The 18,230-nt window shown below is 41.8% G+C and overlaps 2 protein-coding genes across 7 annotated transcripts; both read right to left on the bottom strand.

Moving 5' to 3' along the window:
• Nucleotides 1-1,161: 1,161 nt before the first annotated feature.
• Nucleotides 1,162-5,087, bottom strand: LOC142971928 (replication protein A 32 kDa subunit-like). Of its 3 annotated transcripts, none has more exons than XM_076112672.1 (7): nucleotides 4,867-5,087; nucleotides 4,665-4,766; nucleotides 3,182-3,253; nucleotides 2,972-3,079; nucleotides 2,599-2,712; nucleotides 1,763-1,860; nucleotides 1,162-1,624 (listed from the first exon to the last, which is right to left on the bottom strand). In XM_076112672.1, exons 1-7 carry the CDS (start codon nucleotides 5,029-5,031, stop codon nucleotides 1,543-1,545), a joined length of 741 nt encoding a protein of 246 aa, XP_075968787.1. In that variant the 5' UTR covers nucleotides 5,032-5,087; the 3' UTR covers nucleotides 1,162-1,542. The 3 variants fall into 3 exon arrangements, with proteins under 3 accessions (XP_075968787.1, XP_075968786.1, XP_075968788.1); XM_076112671.1 differs by lacking the exon at nucleotides 4,867-5,087 and adding an exon at nucleotides 3,363-3,476 and having other exon boundaries at nucleotides 4,665-4,850; XM_076112673.1 differs by lacking the exons at nucleotides 1,162-1,624; nucleotides 1,763-1,860; nucleotides 2,599-2,712 and adding an exon at nucleotides 3,363-3,476 and having other exon boundaries at nucleotides 2,736-3,079.
• A 137-nt stretch (nucleotides 5,088-5,224) lies between these two features.
• Nucleotides 5,225-14,866, bottom strand: pdik1l (PDLIM1 interacting kinase 1 like). 4 transcript variants are annotated; one of them, XM_076112668.1, is made up of 4 exons: nucleotides 14,708-14,854; nucleotides 13,430-13,483; nucleotides 12,288-12,583; nucleotides 5,225-9,305 (listed from the first exon to the last, which is right to left on the bottom strand). In XM_076112668.1, the coding sequence occupies exons 2-4, from the start codon at nucleotides 13,449-13,451 to the stop codon at nucleotides 8,565-8,567; spliced, it is 1,059 nt and encodes a 352-aa protein (XP_075968783.1). In that variant the 5' UTR covers nucleotides 13,452-13,483; nucleotides 14,708-14,854; the 3' UTR covers nucleotides 5,225-8,564. The 4 variants fall into 4 exon arrangements, with proteins under 4 accessions (XP_075968783.1, XP_075968782.1, XP_075968785.1 ...); XM_076112667.1 differs by having other exon boundaries at nucleotides 14,601-14,840; XM_076112670.1 differs by lacking the exon at nucleotides 13,430-13,483 and having other exon boundaries at nucleotides 14,708-14,866.
• Between the last annotated feature and the right edge of the window lie 3,364 nt (nucleotides 14,867-18,230).

The raw sequence follows: 18,230 nt of genomic DNA on the forward strand, positions 1-18,230 counted from the left end.
TTAAAAAAGAAAATGTAATTTCTATAATACATGACCTGTTATCCAAATTAATTAGAATTTTCTCTAAAATATCATAAATCTTTGGGACTGGGTGTAGCCCAGAGACTGTGGTGTACTGGCAGCCGTACCGCCTACAATGCTGCAAAACCTGTGTGATCAGCCAATTACAGATTTCGCATACCTGTTATTGTAATTTCTCTGTCGTGGAAATGTAATGACAAGCAGTGCCAATATCACTTGAAGCGTTATTAAGGAAGGTCTGGCAATGCCCTCTAAGACATTTATAGACACCATAAATCGCATTAGTCTTCATATAAATCATCTCCACAAGTTTTAATCTTTTCTAACAGTGGTAAACCTGACTGCCATAACTGATATAGTGGGTTACTGTTAGAACTCTATGTCCCCAATTCTGCTTAAAGCTCATTTCCGTGACCTATATTAGCTCAGTTTTCTCAATCCAGGTCTCCAGGGGAACCCGTGTGAGTTGCATAAACAGCTCGTATTAAGAAAATAAGCCATAATAAACTCCACAAACAAACAGAGTTCCAGACTCTTAAAAACCGTTGACAGTCTGTGAGTGTCCTGTCAACTGTATCGCTTGCATTAAATCACCACTCCTATAGGACAGGAAGTTATCATGTGATGGACGACACCCAAAAAATATTTAATGGGATTTCATTTGCTCCCCGTTGGGAAAATGATCCCATTAACAAAGCATTGAAATGAGGTGAAAACTGAACACTGGACTCACCAAAACGTGTCATTTTGGTGTTACCTTGATGAAGAGCAGCATTGAATGTGAGACTTGTGTAAATGATAGAATTTAAACTTCAAGTTGGCGATCCACTAAACACATTGTATTTGGTTGGGAGTCACTTGTAGGGTAAGTAAAGTTGTAATAGAATTGTAGGGAACAGGTTTTGGTGTCGTCAGGGTAGCGTGATATGGATATATGGATAGGGCCTAAGTCTCGTCGATAAGCTTGTGAATGTTTTGACAGTTCATCTTACAAGAGCTGTGTGTGTCGTTTGCTTTGCAGCCAACTTCGCCCACTTGTTTTCTACCTTAAATTCTGGGAAACTGAGGACCACAAGGAGACAGACATATGAAGACTGTAGCTCTTAAAGGAAAGCGTTGTAAATAAAAAGGGCACGAGACTTTATCTTTTTTTTTCTTTTATCTTTTATCTTCATTATTTATATACAGCATCAAAATGCAGGGTACCCACAGATTCAGAACACAAATAACGTAAGAAGTAAAAATATATACAGTATCTGGTCAAACATAAGAAGCCTGAGCAATAAATGATACACTATAAACCCTGTGACCGATTTCTAATCTGTCCTACTGTTTAAATATAGAGAGTTAAACATCTTTAGACCAAGACAGACAAAGCCATCTGCTACACTATGTCATAACTAACTAAATCTTACCAAAAAAATGAATGTTCATGTCGACATAAAAATGTGGGTACATCCTGATCGGCTGCAATCCAGGACGACGATGCCTTCGATGCTTCTCAAGCTTCCCGGTAGACCGCTAGTGTTCTGTGGACTTGAAATGATTCTCATCCATGGTACAGAAGACGTGACCGTTATTCATCAGCGAGTTCAAGGAAGATCTGTACAGAAAGAGACACAGGTCGCAGATTTAAGCATTTCATTCTACGTCCTTGTTTGTCAATCATCCATCATCACCCAACGTTTGCAGCCAAAGTTACACGTTCATCCGGCACAAGAGGCACGAGGTCAAGATGTACCTGAGGTCTCTCATACTGAGGTAGTCCAGCTGTGTCAGCAGTTCATGGAAACTGATGCCAATGTCGCCGAAAGAGTACTTCCTGACTACGGTCAACACCTTGTAAAGGGAAACAAGCAATTACTCTCCAACCCTGCGGCGCTGTCATGGCTTTTCACTTAATGCATGAAAGGTTTCATTTTTCATCTTTGTCAACAGCAATGTGACTTTGCAGAGACAACGTCGTCGTGGTTACTTAGGACAGCCTCACTGTGTACTGTGTCTTCATCATGGACCAACAGTGAAAACGGTCCACAGTGAGGACATTTCCTGGAAAGACACTACAGATTCTTCCAAGTGCAGTTTAATAATACTTTGTAGTTATTTGTGGTATTGCAATCATTTGTAAATAATGCGATATCCAATGCAAACGTGATCATTTACAGTAAGCTCCATAAAAGGAAAATCCATTCACCTCACTATACCATGAGTAACTGACTGGTTTGTCACGGAGGCAGTAATAGGCTGCTGTAATTCACTGCTGACGGACTTGTTACAACATGAGACGGATCTCGTCAAAACAAGACACCAACAACAAATTAACTAGATATTTTTCATGACCAGGACATATTTTCTTGTTATTGCTACATGCGAAACAATCTTTACAAAAAAACCTGTTGTGACAATATTGACTTCATCTTGTTATATCATAAACATCAACTATTGCAACCTTGCATATTTTCCATAAATGTCACCATTGCTAACTTTGCACTCTTAACCTCCATTGTACAGATTTGGGGAAATGAGTTGCACTAAACAACACATATCAGAGTGAACTGACCCTTTAAACCCACTCACCTGACCATGGAGGGAGGACAAACCATTCGGTAAGATGTCTTTAAGATCACCACTATGCTTGAGGACTCTTTCAGACCGCGAGGCAGCAGTGGTATTCATATTCACATCAAATTCCTGAATAAACAACATAACAAACGGAGAACAAATCCCAAATACGTGTTTTTGCATTGTTACAAGTGTTGAGGGGACAGAGAATGAAATCAGGTCAGCTGAGGCCAAAACACCTTTATCAACTCTCCAACTAAAGTATTGAGTACATGAAAATGTCAAATCTGGGTTTCAGTGTTGAATGTTTGCATCTCAGTCTGAATTCTGCTCCATAAATAAGTTTTGAGTCCGTTTGCTTGTCAAAAGCTTCCACAAGCGTGTGTACCTTTCCAAAAAGCTGCATATGGGCATGCACCACTTCCAACATGTGGGAGGTGATCTCATTCAGGTCCTCGATACATCGGCTATTTACTGCCAGCAATGACCTTTGACCCTGGCGCAACATTAAAAAAAAAAGGAATACATAAGAGATATTATCCCAAAAGCAATGCTCACATCCTTTTAATCATCTCTTTAAAGTGTTTGCATTGCTTACATTGAAACTGCGTAGACTTCCAGTAACCTTCACATATGTCCCAGGAGAGGTAAATGTCATCAGAGTGCAGTCCTGTGAGAAACAGAGTTTGAGACGTATCAAAACATTAGCAAATATTAGCAAAACAGCGCGGATTGTTTTCTAGATGCAGTCGTGAACAGATCCTGTTGATGCTACTGGCCTCTGTGTTAACCCACTGCTTCACGTTTAAAGGTGGACCAGTCATGTCATCCACAGAGAACTTGATGTTCTTCACAAAGGGAGCAAAGCCTCTGATGATGCCAACGACAGACACCTGCAGCACAGCGAGAGGAAGCACAAGCAGTTATCCTCAGACCAAACTCCATTCAAGAATGTGAATTTTGGATATTCTTTGTTTTCCTGCAAGTGAAAAAAGGCAGCGTTAACTTTTTTTTTTTTTTTTAAATGGAGTTTTGAATGACACCCTGGAAAGCATGGTTGGCACATGATTTAACGTTTCAGAATCAAAAAAAAAAATTTAACATCCATTTTTTAATAATCTGGACATTTTCACATTCTCTCTGTAGACTGTTGGAGAGTCACATAAGAACCATATGCCAGAAGTGGGACAAAGTTATTGTTTTGCAAGTCACAAGTCACTCTCCGGGTCAAGATCAACAAGTCCAAAGCCGTGTCCAGGTTTTAAACTTTGTGTTTCAAGTCATTATTTGAGTCCATTCTTGATCTTGGAAACGGCAAGTTGGCAAAACAATCTCACCTCAAGATCCATTAAGCAGTGCTCTAAAGCTTTTGATAATAATTCTCGTTTTTCTGAGCACATTAAAAGAGATCCCATCCTTGTCTTCAAAGTAGCGTTGTGTAATGTCTGCTGGGCACTGACAAACACATGTCCTTCCTCATTGCACAATATGATTGTCTGGTTTAAAATGAGACGAGGAGTTGACAAACACACTGCACACATTTAAAACACAAATTTGCGGAATATACTCAAGGTCCCCTTGGGGATAGATCTCATTCACTCAGGTCATCCCCCCCGACTTTTCATCCACCAACAGGTCAACTTTTCACCCTGTCCAATACTTTGGTTTATGATCAGAAGCATTGGCTGTGACTTGATCCTCCCAAGTCAAAAGCCTGAAGTTAGTCGACTTGCAAAGTCTTGACTCGAGTCCAAGTGATGCGACTGAAGTCAAAACCTCAGCCCTGTGCTTCATAGGCCTTTTAAACAGGAGCATTTTTGTCCCTGCAGGTAAACACAGGTGTAATTAATGACATCAATTATGGCCCTGTTCCATTTAGGTGAGTCAGGGCCTCGGCTGGGACACACTATGTAGAATGGGAACGATCATTTTCAAATTTGATCAATTACACCAGTTTCATTAAACTTGCAATGAAATGTCAAAATGGCTGCTGTGAAACAGGACTTTTAAACAGCGACGTGCATTCATGTGGCGTGAAATCCGCTTTAGATTTTTTATTTTTTTTGTATTGCTCGTCATACCTGGTTGAGTTCCCAGCCACAGATTGCAAAGGTGTCATTGACGTCTTGAGAAGCAGACAGCAGCTGAGACACTGTGCACGGCAAAATCTGAAGAGTCGTCCTCTGTGGCGAGATCAGGGTGAAGGAATGCATTACAGTCTGCGTCAACACATTTTCTTCAGATCCTCCACACATTATTTCAGTTAACAGAAGGTAGACACACCTTTAATGTCTCCGCTTTCTGGCTGCTCATCCCGTCAGCGGGCTGACTGCAAGCTGTGTAACGTGAAAAAGACGCTTTTAACCATTTTAAGACAAAAAGGAGAAAGATATTGTTCTCTTTGTTGGGGGTGACATCAACATTTGCTACCTTACCTTGGTTCCACATGACAAAATGTCTTCAGTACAAAAACTAGTCAGACTGGAGGCACTGGGAGAATACAGCTAATTTAGCTAGTGCTCTTAATGATCAGGCCATCAGGTGAACTGAATTATAGCAATTACCTGTGATGAAGTGCAGAGCCAGAAGACAATGAGCAGAGGAGGAAATGGACATTTGCATGCTCCATTTCTTCAAGCAATTCAATTATTATTTGAATCCATTTTTATTAAAAATCAATTCCAACAGTGACCGACAGGTATTCACACCACTTTTGATAAACTTCATTTAATCTCTTCAAAATATGTTACAATGACATAAGAGCAAAGATTGTTCATACAAAAGAGTGTAAGAAGACGTTGACCGATTTATTGTCTGGCGTGACTCCAGGTGGTCTCCATCCAACACATTTATTTTATGGTGGGAGTAGCCCTGATCCAGGACTAGTATTGGGCATCACAGTCCTGCGTCTATCTCCTGTAAATTAAGATATCTCAGAGGCTGAGAGGCATCAAGTTGATTAGAGGAGGAATGTTGACCATCTGATCTCACTGAATGATCGGCAATCTTCTTAGTAACCGACAAGATGCGGAAATTAGGTTACACTGGCACAAATAAACAAAAACTTGATTTTCTCCGCACCAAGAAAAGGCTGTAAAAACGAAAAAAAAAAAAAATGGCAGCAGCTGTCTTCCACTGGTGGCCATAAATTGTTACAGCAATATTACTGAAAAACTTTTACTGGGTAAGCTGCCTCTCAATTCCATGCTGCACACCAACTGTGTTCAGTATGTAGCATATATCATTAAAGTATAGTGCAGCAGTTTCATACTAAAAGCAAATGATACTACGGCTGTCCTAAAGCCATACTACACTTTACTTCTCAGCTGAGTTCAGGCAGATATCAACGCAGTGCGGTGGCGCCGTGTATGCTGGTCCTGGATCAGGGCCGGTAACGTGCTGAGGTTTGATTCATGCCCGGTACCAGGCTCTGTATACCAGCTTTGCTTACACAAATTCACAAACGATAGGCAAATTAAGAACACACAGTTATCACCAGCACACCCACAGTATTGACCTGCAAACATATATCACATCTCTTCCATGAAGGAACCAAAAGCTGAATTAAGAGCTGAAGAAAAAAAAATTGAATCCATCACAGCAATTTACAAACAAAGTCGGGCTCTTGAAAACAGAGCAGTCAAATGCACATCAACATTGTTCATCCCGTCGATCCTGTACAGTATGTACACATGTCCAAAGGAATACAACAAATCAAAGGGTGCAATCTCTAAATACCCCAGACCTAGTATTTGTTTGGCAAACGTCTCAAACCTCACACAGGAAGCCAACCACCCCCTTTCTTGTCTAGAAGGGCGGAAGGAAGAAATCTGGTCGGAAATGACTCTACCCATCATCCTCTCTGCTCTGCTCAGAGCTCCGCGGATACGGGTGACCTACTTTGAGTCCAAAACCGGTGAATTTCAGAAATAAGGCAAATCTCAATAAAAAAATTAATTTTCCTATACAGTTTGAGAGCAAAGAAGCCAGGACTGTTTGGTTTTACATGTTCCTGTAAAAATTTGTATAAGTGCACAAATTATGTATGACCTGAAAAGGCAAAAGGGGTCCCGAGCACGATCCTCTGCCAAGTGCTGCAACAACTTAATAGGCTTAGAATTAGCCTGTCGGAAGCATGAAGAAAGGGATTACTGTAAGATCCAGAGCCAAAGGAAACGAGGAGCAGTGACACAGTGAGAGCAGATCAAGTTAAACACAACAGTATTATGTCTCCCCCCCCCCCAAAGAAAAGAAAAAAAAAAGCAGAGATCCTCTGGCTCACGGAGGATTGTGTGCACTGGTGTCTTCTCTCGCTTCCTCCCTGAAGGTGAGAGACACCGCATGCATAAGTAGACTGTTGGCTGACATTGTGTTCGCTCGGTAAACACATACCGACGCAGTTTATCACACCGAGTCCAGCCTCACGGAGCTCCTCCTACAATGCAGCAGGTAGTTATGAGGAATAAATATAAACAACTCAATGAAAGTGCTTTCATTTAGACTCATTCAGGTCTAAATGGACTCGGATGTAAATATTCATGCCGCTGCAGCTCAACCTTCAGATAATTAAATTTATGCTTAAGCAACATAGAGATTTGCCACTCCGCCAAGTCTTTTGAACGTAGGCCAATGTGCTCGCGTTATTGTAGTGTGCTCGGTTGTTTGGATAATTCTGGTAAATTACAACTTTGGTTTTGTTTTCACAGTTCGGGACATTATTTCTATCGGCTGTGATAACAACGGGGCAAGAAGTGCGATCGGACAGGTTGTTTACAAGTAATCAGATTACCTCAACTGGTTTATTTGAAAAGAAGTGCACCAGAAATTTTGGTGATTACACCAACGTGTAGAGTCAGCATGTTTTCACATCTTACTCAGTGAATTAAGGTCGATGATTGTTGGAACAGTGGAAAGATTATCCAAGATGATTTTGGTTATTAATATGAAAATAAGAACCAGTACTATCATTATAGCTCTCTTCCTCAGTTACTGTGTGAAGCGCTTTGTGTTGAAGGCTCTACAGAAATAAAGGGGACCTGTCTGGATCCTTATACATTCTGCTACACTGGTTGGGGGGCGTGTCTGGGACCAGTCCACTTATCTTGAAGTCTGTAGCGAGCAGAAAGAGGAAAGATCAGACCACAAACACCTGCTGGCTGGTCACTAACTGATAAAACGTTCCCCGCCCATAAAACCAACTAAGCAGCCTGCAGAAAGAAAAAGTTATCTTCAAACCAAAGATTATTTTGTTTTTTTCCCCTCAGACTACTGAGCAAAACTCAACGGCGACAGTAGATGTTTGTCTACAAATACCACCATGCTGCATGTTTTACCTGAGCATTCAGGGCATTCCTGCATTTAATGCCAACAACAGAATCGAATCTTGACGTAGATATGAATGCTGGCTGAAATCAGTTTGCAAGTCAAGGTTCTGTCAAAGCCTTCCAACACTCAACACATGGACGTGATTGTGTCTTAATGTCGGCCCTTTGGATAACTGTACGCTGCAGTGATCACAGGATAATGTCTCATATTGCATTTAAGAACAAATTAGCACCGAGTCCAGGGTGGCATTTGTAGACAAACCGTCTCGGTTTCACTTTCGACTTTCTCTTCTCATTGAATCCAGAACTACTGGGGTCATTTTAGCTCTTCCAGCACGCTCGAGTGATTCCGTGAGGAGGAAGAGGAAGCTGTGATGTGATTAGCCTGAGACTAAGCTGCAGCTTGGAGCAGCGGCAGCAGCAGCAGCAGCGACGGTGGGTGTCACACCTCTCCCCTCCAGTATAAAAGACACAGCTAGCAGAGGACTGCATGTGCTCGGACAGTGAATGAAGTTAAGCCATGACCAACACAATGACTATTCAAATTATTGTTCCCGAGTTAAAAACAAAACAAAACGATAACCCCCTGTTACGTGATCTAGGTTAACGGTAGCTAATGAGATGTGTACAATGTCTCTGGTGCCGTGTGCTCGGCCATCACGTGTCCCAGTCCAGCTCTCTGCAGGCGATGCGGACCAGCCGGAGCTCCAGTTCAAAGGCGTCGGGCCGCTCCTGAGGGTTGGCCGACAGCATCTCCCTGATCAGCTGCTTCATGTGGCTGTTCATGCTCTTTTTCCTGGCGGGGATCAGCAGCTCCATCTTTGGGTTCTCCAACAGGGCCTCCCCTAAGGGCACGATCTCCGAGCCCTGCTGCACGTAGCTCCCCAGCAGCTCCTTCTGAGTCTCCACGTCCACGAAGGTGATGCGCTCCACCATGGCCCAGATGATCACCCCCAGGGCGAAGATGTCCGCTTTGGCCGTGTAGTGGCCCTCCCAGACCTCCGGGGCCATGTAGAAGTCCGTTCCGCACGCCGTGGACAGGAAGCACTTGTTGATGCTGGCCGGCTCCTCCGGGTTGAGCCCGGAGGTGGAGCACACCTTGCTCAGGCCGAAGTCGGCCACTTTGAGGGTGGGCTCGGACGAGCCGGCTGGCGTGCAGGCCTGGGAGATGAGGATGTTGTCCGGTTTGAGGTCGCGGTGGATGATCTGGTTGCGGTGCAGGAAGGCCAGGGCGCTGCCCAGCTGCAGCATGAAGCTGGTGTTGGTCTTGCGGCTGGGCTTGCGGGACAGCAGGTAGGCGTTCATGTCGCCGCCGTCGCAGAAGTCCATGACGAACCACAGGTAGTAGGCACAGCACGGGTCGAATGTGATCTCGCCCTTCAGAGACGTCTCCACCAGCTGCATGCAGAGAAAGAAACACTTAAAGTCAACATGACACCACTGGTGATGGTCAGCCTCTACATGCTGCACATGTTGGTTTGCTGGCATCAGAATGTTTTGCTTTGATTACTGTGGCCATAAATATTATGGTAAACAGTATTATCATTGTCAAGCTCTGCTGAAATACAACCTGTAGGAAATAGGGATGTCAGTTTCGGTTCATTTTCCTTTCGACAGCAAGAAAAAACTCAAACCACAAGAGACAACGCTGCAACAAGCAGAAGCAAATGGAAGACATCACTTAGGTCTGGTCTAGCTGACATGATTATTGATAGTGTGAACCAGCTCTGCAGGGTGAGGAGGAAATGTCACTCATAACTTAACAAGCAAGGTTGTTCTGGCTTTGTATTCATAACGTGTTTCCTCACCGTCCTTTATTAAACCAAAGCAGAGTGAGAGGCCTCTCATCTTTTATACCGGCTGCAGGAAGTCATTTAATCTCACTTTTTGACAGCGGACCACGAACCTGTGAGGCTTCATCCATCTCACGTTACATTAAGATTAAACGGGATGTGTTTCTGCAATTTAATAGACGGCGTTTTGTATTAAGACACTGAAAAGCTGCAGGTTTGTAACAGAAAGATGTAGATGATCATCGGCTGCATTTGTAGGAAAATGTCGGCGTGCTTGCAACAAAGACTTTTCATTTGGAAAGTTAAAATAATGCTAGAAGTTGACGCGGCAGTTAAAACGGAAACTCAGATGAAGAGTTAAGTTGATGGGAGTTAAAGCGCTATCCCTCCATGTTTACATTGAAAACAATGGAGGCGGCCTCGACCGATATCTGAAGGCACCTTTCAGATTATTATTTCGCACATCAATATGTATTTTAACTGTTTCCTCATGAATACTACCTCATGAACACTGGAATATTATACATTTGTTTGGTGTTTTTTCATCACTCCTCTGGTGTGTAAAGGCCTTAAGCGACGCTGAAGGTAGATGAAATATCAATTAAAGAGTAAGAGAAGAAATGAAAGGAGTTGATGTGTAACCACTGAAAGCAGTTGAAACGTACATTGTAGAGTCAGAGATGAATGCAGTTGAAATGTCAGTTGAAGAGAAAGAGAAAGACGTGTTTGCACTTTGAATAGCTGAAGTAGATGAAATGTTAACTGGAGAGTAAAAATCAGTTGAAGTGTCAGTTGAGGCTCAACCACACTGAGGCTTCCGACACCAACTGCTTCACAAATGCTCTGAATGTGTGTAATAGACCATTCCCAGTGCAAACTCTGCTGTAAACAAATGCAAATTGTTCGACATGCTCGGAGCCAAAGAATCCCCCCCCCCCCCCCAAAAAAACGAATAGATGCAAATTATCCCACAGTTGGTGCGGTCAGATAATTCCGCCCTATTATCATTTGTTCTCGTGTAAGCACGTACTGGAACATTACAGGGCAATAAAAAGGGATTCTGGGAAAGTGTCCAACGCTAGCGCTGCGGAAAACGGAGCGAGCGGTCTGACAATAGCCCCCGCGTGCCGCTGAGAGGCTATAATCAGGCACCGGCAGAGCGCCTGTGTGCCCGCCGTCAGACAGCAGGGAGGCATCGCAACATGACAGGCTGCAGACAGGTTGACTAGGGAGGGGAGGGGAACCTGACAACACGTTCATGTGACTATGGGGGACATCGAGGCCAAAGTCGACACAGATCCAACCAGAAAACTTCCAGTTCTTCTGCTAATGCTCATCGGCATCACGCAGAGGAATATATTCATTATTCCAAGCGCCAATATTTGTGCCGTCTAGATAATTGTAATCGCCACAATATGAGTTTACACAACAAACAGCATTAGCTTGCTGCTGATGACTCACTTTGAGCTACTGGGTGAATCACTGACATTTACATTTAACCTATTAGCTTTACGTTGTCACAGAAAAAAAAACATCTTTGCCAACAGCAAGATGTCAACAGCGGTGGGTGGTGGATGGACAAACAGGCTAAACACATGTCAGAGGATATCACGGTACACTTTGCCAATCAAAACGAGCTTCCAATTCATTACAAGAAATATAGCGTCGGTCTATTTTAAAGACACCAACAAGTGTTTGTCAAACGGCTGCCAACATGTCACATTACAGCAGGTTGAGCTGGATTCCTCTCCTGGCTGAGATCAGCATCTCTGTGACTTGTGGACCGGAATGTTTGGCCCTTTGTCTTGCCAACCGAGTTTCAGCACACAAGATATTAACAAGATCTGGTTTCGGCAGGCGTGTAAGCAAACAAACAGCCTTAGGTAAGGGGCCACTGTGTAAGGCGGATAGTAAGATAACATTAACTGATCTGATGCAGCCGATTTACTGTTACGGGCACTTTAAAATTGAGGTTTGTGGTTATGTTTGGGCCGCCAGCCGAGCTAAAGACAGATTCATTTTCACTAATCATGATAGACTATGTACATTGGATTCTGTCTCTGAGGTGTCATGTGGTAATGCTCAGACGCAATTCAGTATTTTTCTAAAGCATGCGTTGGCAACATGGACAGCTGCAGGAGAGATGTTTTGTCTGACACACTTATGTGGAATCCAGATCTAGCATTTCTGCTCCCTGTAACTCTCCAGTACTTGACAGTCTGGTTATTCCTCCTCATTACAGAGCAGCAACTGCTGTGCGTCTATGCAAGTGTTAGTTTGTATCCATCGTCTAACCTCGGCTTAGATTCCCTCGGTGACATTTCTTGTTGCACACGACAAGTCACGGTAAAAGTCATAATCAATTGTCTTTGCTGGAAGACTTTTACTCTGAAGAAGCAGCTGCAAGAAGTGTTGAGTATGCACTTCATCAGTACAGTAACAAAAAAAACAACATCAAAGATTCAGTACTTGTCGGGCCACATTAAGGAAGTAATCAATATCCACTCACAGCCTAAATGCTGGGTGACGTTAACAATATTATTAAGCTAGTGTGTGAACCCTGTTCCAGTGAATCCTGTCTCCTCACCTCCAGGTAGAGCGGGGAGCTGGAGCCATGGCTCATCCTCTGGGCCAGCTGGCCCCGCTGCAGGATGCACTCCTCCAGGTGGATGACGTTTGGGTGCTGGCTTTGGATGCTGCTGAGGGCCCAGAACTCCCGCAGTGCCAGCTCCACATTCTCCGGAGAGTGGCAGCGGATCTTCTTCACCGCCACCCGGGCCCCCGTGCGCTTCACTACCGCCTCATAGACCACGCCGTAACTGCCACGCCCCACCTCCTGGATCAGCTCGTACTTCGGCTGGCTGCTTACCATCCTAGTCCTCACTGTGGACAAAGGACATGGGGTTAGTTCACTATTAACTAACTGATCTCACACTGTAGGCTACGACTAGCTGATTTTACAAGACTTACAACATATTACAGTAAGTAAAATTATTTGGCATTTCCACCACGGTCTAGACTCCCCAAAACACCTTTGGAAGCAAACATTATTTTCCTTTTACTCCCTCTTGTGGACCAGTAAACCTGACATCTGTCCCCAACCACAAAATACATTTCCTTTTTTCTGAATCAGTGAATTTCTCTTAAAATTTCTGATACACGTTTCTTGGCCTTGTTATCAAACTCCTCATTACATCTAAATACTCCCCCTGAAGTTTTCATATAGGTGTTAGCTGCCAACAATGCCCACTTGATCATGTTGGTGGTACTCTGATAGATAATTGACATGTGTTCTTGCTCCCTGAAGCATAAACAATCTTTTTCCCTCAAATAAACACAACAGCATCCCTACTTGTGTCTCTTATTGTTACCTAATATGCTGGCGGAGCACATCATACAAGAACACCAGCTACAGGAATCTCTTAACCACTAACACAACACATTGAGGGAACCGACACACCACTCCTTCACCAACACTATCAGCACATTTACAGCACTGCATGTCCAACCACACCTCATTTTAGAGCCACGAAATGTACCACTGTGTTAAAGTGACACCGAGTTTCACAAACTGGCATCTGTTCCAGGGTTATTATGTGGCCTTGTCGAGGTGTTTATGACTGCATGTCACACCAACATGTGATTATCCCCCAGACATCGCTATGCCACCGAGGCCTGGTGCTGCAAAGAAGTTTACATTTAAAATGGGATTGTGTGGAAAAGGCTCACCTCCATCATCAGTGTCACTCATCCTTATTGTGTCGTTGCATAATCCTGATACACCTGTCGGAGCAGAAAATAGCACTGAGGCTGCAAATACTGGTGCTTTTATAATCAGGTATTCTAATAAATTCAGCCTTGATGAAGAGACTTAAGTACTTCTTAAAGAGTAGATGAGAGAGAAGATAGGGCCTGGCCTCTTTACATTAGGGATGTTATTTTTATAGTTAATTAGATTAAATTATTTGAATGATTAATCAATTCATAATTTAGTGCAAGGTGACAAGTACAAAGCCCAAAGACATTTAAGTTACAATGATATAATACAGAGAATAGCAGCACATATTCACGTCTGAAAGGCAGGAAATAGATCATGTTATGTTTTATAAATAGCTTAATCGCTGTCAATTTATTTCCTGATTAATGGGGATTATATATATATATATATATATATATATATATATATATATATATATATATATATATATATATATATATATCATACTGCTAGACTAAATTAATGACGAGTGGGTCATCATATTACATATAAGTAACCTTATTCAAACTATTGAAGTACTGCTTTCAATAACAAACTATAAGCAAAACAGCTGTTTACCAAACTGACGCACAACACAAGTTGGCAATGCAACAAAACTCAAAATTGCTAATCTAACATCGACAGTTCAAACTCACTCCAACACCAGCCTTCTACGTGGCTATTCAGTGGACAAAAATATCAAAACTTTAATGTTTATTAAAGATGAAAGTAAATACACTTGACACCGTCAGATTTGGTGATGAGAAACATGTCTGTCTCTGTTGACAGAGCTGTAGCCAGCTTGCTAAGTGGCTAATTAGACATCCACTTGGCTGATTGGCTAACAGGCTAACAGGCCACCGACAGCTAACGATGTTGTCGGTGAGCTAACGTTAGCTAATCACGTTTAACACCAGTTAACAAAGAGTCCAGCTCTCACCAGCACAGCCGACATATATACACGCGCTAGATGCAGACGTATAAATTCAAGCCTCATAAAAGTCTCTGACGCCTAAACTGTCCTAACGTCTGGGTCATTGGACAGCGTATTGTCCAGTGTGTGCGTGCATGTATATGTGTGTGTGTGCGTGTGTGTGTGCGCGTGTTCCGTCAAGAATTCAACCAGATTCCCTCAAAACACACCTGCGAGCCGAGCAGACGAGTAGCCACAGCAGAAGAAGACAATGGTGTAAACGTAGAAGAAGAGGCTGCTGTTGTTGTGCTGCAAGTTGTCATCTTTTCATTCTCACCTTCAAATCTTTTCCTCTGGGGTTCATTTGTTGTCTTCCTCACTCTCCCTGGCAGCCATTACCGCCACACACGTTCTCTGCTCGCACAGTCAAACCCAAGGAGGTTTGTCAAACACTGGACGATGTGAGAGCGTGCAGCTGCTGAAGCAGAGTGCGTGCAGCGCAGAGGTGGGAAACTTCCGGCTAAATTGTTTCAAAATAAAACTCCTGTGTGTGAAGGAACAATAAAACATTCTGTGATCCAGTACAAAATACATACATATTTTCATAATGCGCAAACATTAAGTAATTTGGAAATATGGACCATATAAGGTATATAGATATATATAAGTTAAGATATATATAAGTATATATATATATACTTATGTTTTAGATTTAAAATCTTTTATCAGAAATCTGAATTTCTTCAGTATCCATCTCTGGTATACATTGCACAGAAGTTAGGTTAATTATGAAATTTGTCAAAGAACTGATCAATACAACAATACACTAGTCGTCTTGGACCAAAATCAGAATCAGATTCCACGCAATATGTAGTATTTTGTTTACTGATTAATACTGAATATTACCCTTTGCTTACTGCTCAAAACAATATTTAAAACGTGAACCTGATATCAAAGTCTCTCAAAAGTATGACAGTCATTAGCATAAAGTCTAGATACAAGAAACTGGTAGATGAAACACAAATGTTCTGTTAGATCTTTAATTACCTTTGTATTGCAGCACAATATATTTCAGTTGCAGGATGAACAATCAAGCATGGTGGGGAGATGATCCAAATTAAATTCAAACTCAAACATCAAGTTAAATACAGTTTGTGGTTACAGTTTGTGTCCAGAACAACCTTGAGTATTGAGAAAAGGTGAAACTTAACCCCAAAATCAACATGAACATGCTCAATCCAAACATTCTTTATCATGCATGTTTACGGTGAGGGCCTTTGGTATTGGAGCGGAGTTCCCAGAAAGACAGAAATGGTGGGTGTGTCTGCTCTGCAAAGTAAAGATATGGGTGTTTCTTCGCAGAAGAATGCAAGTGAACATCTTATTTGTATATTTATCAGTTCTGTTGTGTCTCTCTATTTCCCGGAAAAAAGGCTAAGACGTCATTAAAAAGCACCACTTTGGATCTCTTGTTATATTGGCAGCAACAATGGGCATAAAGATACCAGAAAAGAATTGTAGAGTATGTTCTATGAGGTAGCACACATTACACTGAAAACAACATCTAAAAATACAATGTAATAAATACTTGTATGGACCACTTAATACACAAAAGATTTACAATACATACAAAACAGTTTTTTGGACATGCTGTTCTCAAGCTGTCCAAAATCACACCTGAGGTAGACTTGTATAGATTTTTGACAAGACGAGTTCTGTCTTGGTCACACATAAGAAGCAATACAAACAACAACAAAACAACAAAACACTGGGACTTAGGCTAAATTAGAGTGTTATACATGGTGGATTAGACCCCCATTGCACTGCAGCACGGTGAGCATCATGGTGAACTCAAGCACATACTATAGGCGTAATGATCATTAATGACGATCAATACTGATGCGTTAGAGCATCCTCTATGCTGTGAAATCCCTGGGCTCAGTCGCCGATCCCCTTCTACATGAAACACCTAATCTATTATTCTACTCATTATCATGCAGACACATCATGAACATTATATTAATACAGTGTGGAGAGAAAAAAACACTAGATATATACAATTTTTTTAAAAACAGCTAAGAGGATAGATGTTTCCCCCCTGAAGCTGCTAGCTACAGGAACCATTAGCCTAGCCGATTTTTTAAATACACCATACCAACATCTATAAAGTTCACTAATTTACAGAATTATGTCCTTATATAACATAATATAACATGTTAACTAATGAGTTTTATAAGTGCTGGTGGGCATTTTCTTCAACTTTGGACACAGACAAGCTGGCCGTGTCCCCCTTGCTTCCAAGCTTGATGCTAAGCTAGGCTAAACCCATCCTGGCTCCAGCTGCGTATATGCCTACTTGATGCACAGGCATGAGAACAATACTAATCTTCTCATCTCACTCTCGTGAAGAAAGCAAATCAATAAACAACTTCTTCAATGCTGTAAATGGAGAGTGCATGTGAAGACTCCCTGCATACAAACAAACTCCAAAGCCTGGAAACTAAACTATGCTGATGCCTAGTTAGCAAGCTAACTGGCTAATCTATTAGCTATGTAGCTCACTAAGGCCATGTGGATGTCATGGCGTAGGCCAGGTGGCTACATGTTAAAGCATCGTAACAGACCGTTAAACCTTTTGAAATATACTTCAGCAATCAGAAAAAAAACAGGCTACGACTTCCCTCTACAGCTGGCGGAAAAAAAGTTTCTGCCGTCCCTCTCTATTGTTGCTGAATATCTTACAAAGACATCACATTGTCCATGTTTGACCACTTTTCCATGTCAAATACAATAGCAAAAGAACAACCTCCTACTAAGAAAAGCAATGCACATCATGCTGAAAGATGCACAAAGTGTGGACACAGTACTTCCTGGTCCGTGTTGCGTATCAGAAAATGACATTAAGATAGTGCATGGCTCATTTGGCAGCGGATGCGTCGGTTCTTCCGGCACCCCAAGATAGTAAAAATCAAACATCTAGACAAATCCTAAAAGACACTAGATCAAAAAAGTTCTCCCTGAGTTGAAAATGAAGACGCTAAATAAACTGATTGCAGACTGAGGTGAATGATAAAGCATTAAATTAAACGCTAGAACGCTGTGTGTTTTCACTGTGCCAGTTAAGTTGTAGATTTGTAAAATGACGCCGTTATAAGTGCACTGTCTGCAAACAATTACACAGTAATAGAATCATCAGAATTTGCCCAAAAAAAAGTTGTGACTTACTATCACAGCATGTGTACAAAAGGAAGCCAAAAGATTTTTGAAGATATTTCTGAATCACATCACAAGTCACAAATGAAACTATTACAGCTGTCAAATGTTCAGTCTGCCCTTCAGGGAGAACAACTCTGCATAAATAGGTCATATAAAAAAGATAATATCTATACACATTCAGCCCCTTCACTAAAATAAGTGAAGACAAATTGTTTATGTGAAAACTCCCTGACATATATGTGTGAACGTTTCCTTCGGATTAATACTGTTTTACAAACAAAGTCTGCCATACAATCAATACTGGTCTTGCATATAAGTTCAAATGATGAAATGGCAACTTGGTAATTAAGACGTAAATTTCCCCACTACTGGGAAATAAAAGTTGAATTATTGTTTTTGTGTGTCGAGTATGACAGTTGAAAGCAGTTCTCATCAACCCCATTGGGAAGTGGAGGTTATGGCACTTATGTTGTAACATTCACTTTCACTATAATACCTGAAAATGTTTTCCAATAAAGGCTGACACAAATAACTTTTAGCAAAGTATTTGGCAGCCCGGGATATGTGTTCTCTCATTACATTCACATGTTGGATTGTTTACCTCATCTTTCAAAAGTAGTAATAAAAAAAAACTGTAATAATGC

This window comes from Anarhichas minor, unplaced genomic scaffold (assembly GCF_050575085.1).
Source record: "Anarhichas minor isolate MPS153535 unplaced genomic scaffold, ASM5057508v1 ptg000051l, whole genome shotgun sequence".
NCBI classification, from domain to species: domain Eukaryota; kingdom Metazoa; phylum Chordata; class Actinopteri; order Perciformes; family Anarhichadidae; genus Anarhichas; species Anarhichas minor.

Coding starts and splice junctions, on each gene's coding strand:
- pdik1l (XM_076112668.1), bottom strand. CDS start 13,451: ATGAGTGACACTGATGATGGAG. Junction 12,584..13,429: donor GAGTGACACTGATGATGGAG/GTGAGCCTTTTC, acceptor CTTTGTCCACAG/TGAGGACTAGGATGGTAAGC. Junction 9,306..12,287: donor GCTCCCCGCTCTACCTGGAG/GTGAGGAGACAG, acceptor CTCTGCATGCAG/CTGGTGGAGACGTCTCTGAA.
- LOC142971928 (XM_076112671.1), bottom strand. CDS start 4,838: ATGTGTGGAGGATCTGAAGAAAATGTGTTGACGCAGACTGTAATGCAT. Junction 3,477..4,664: donor GTGGCTGGGAACTCAACCAG/GTATGACGAGCA, acceptor GCTGTGCTGCAG/GTGTCTGTCGTTGGCATCAT. Junction 1,625..1,762: donor CTCAGTATGAGAGACCTCAG/GTACATCTTGAC, acceptor CTTTCTGTACAG/ATCTTCCTTGAACTCGCTGA.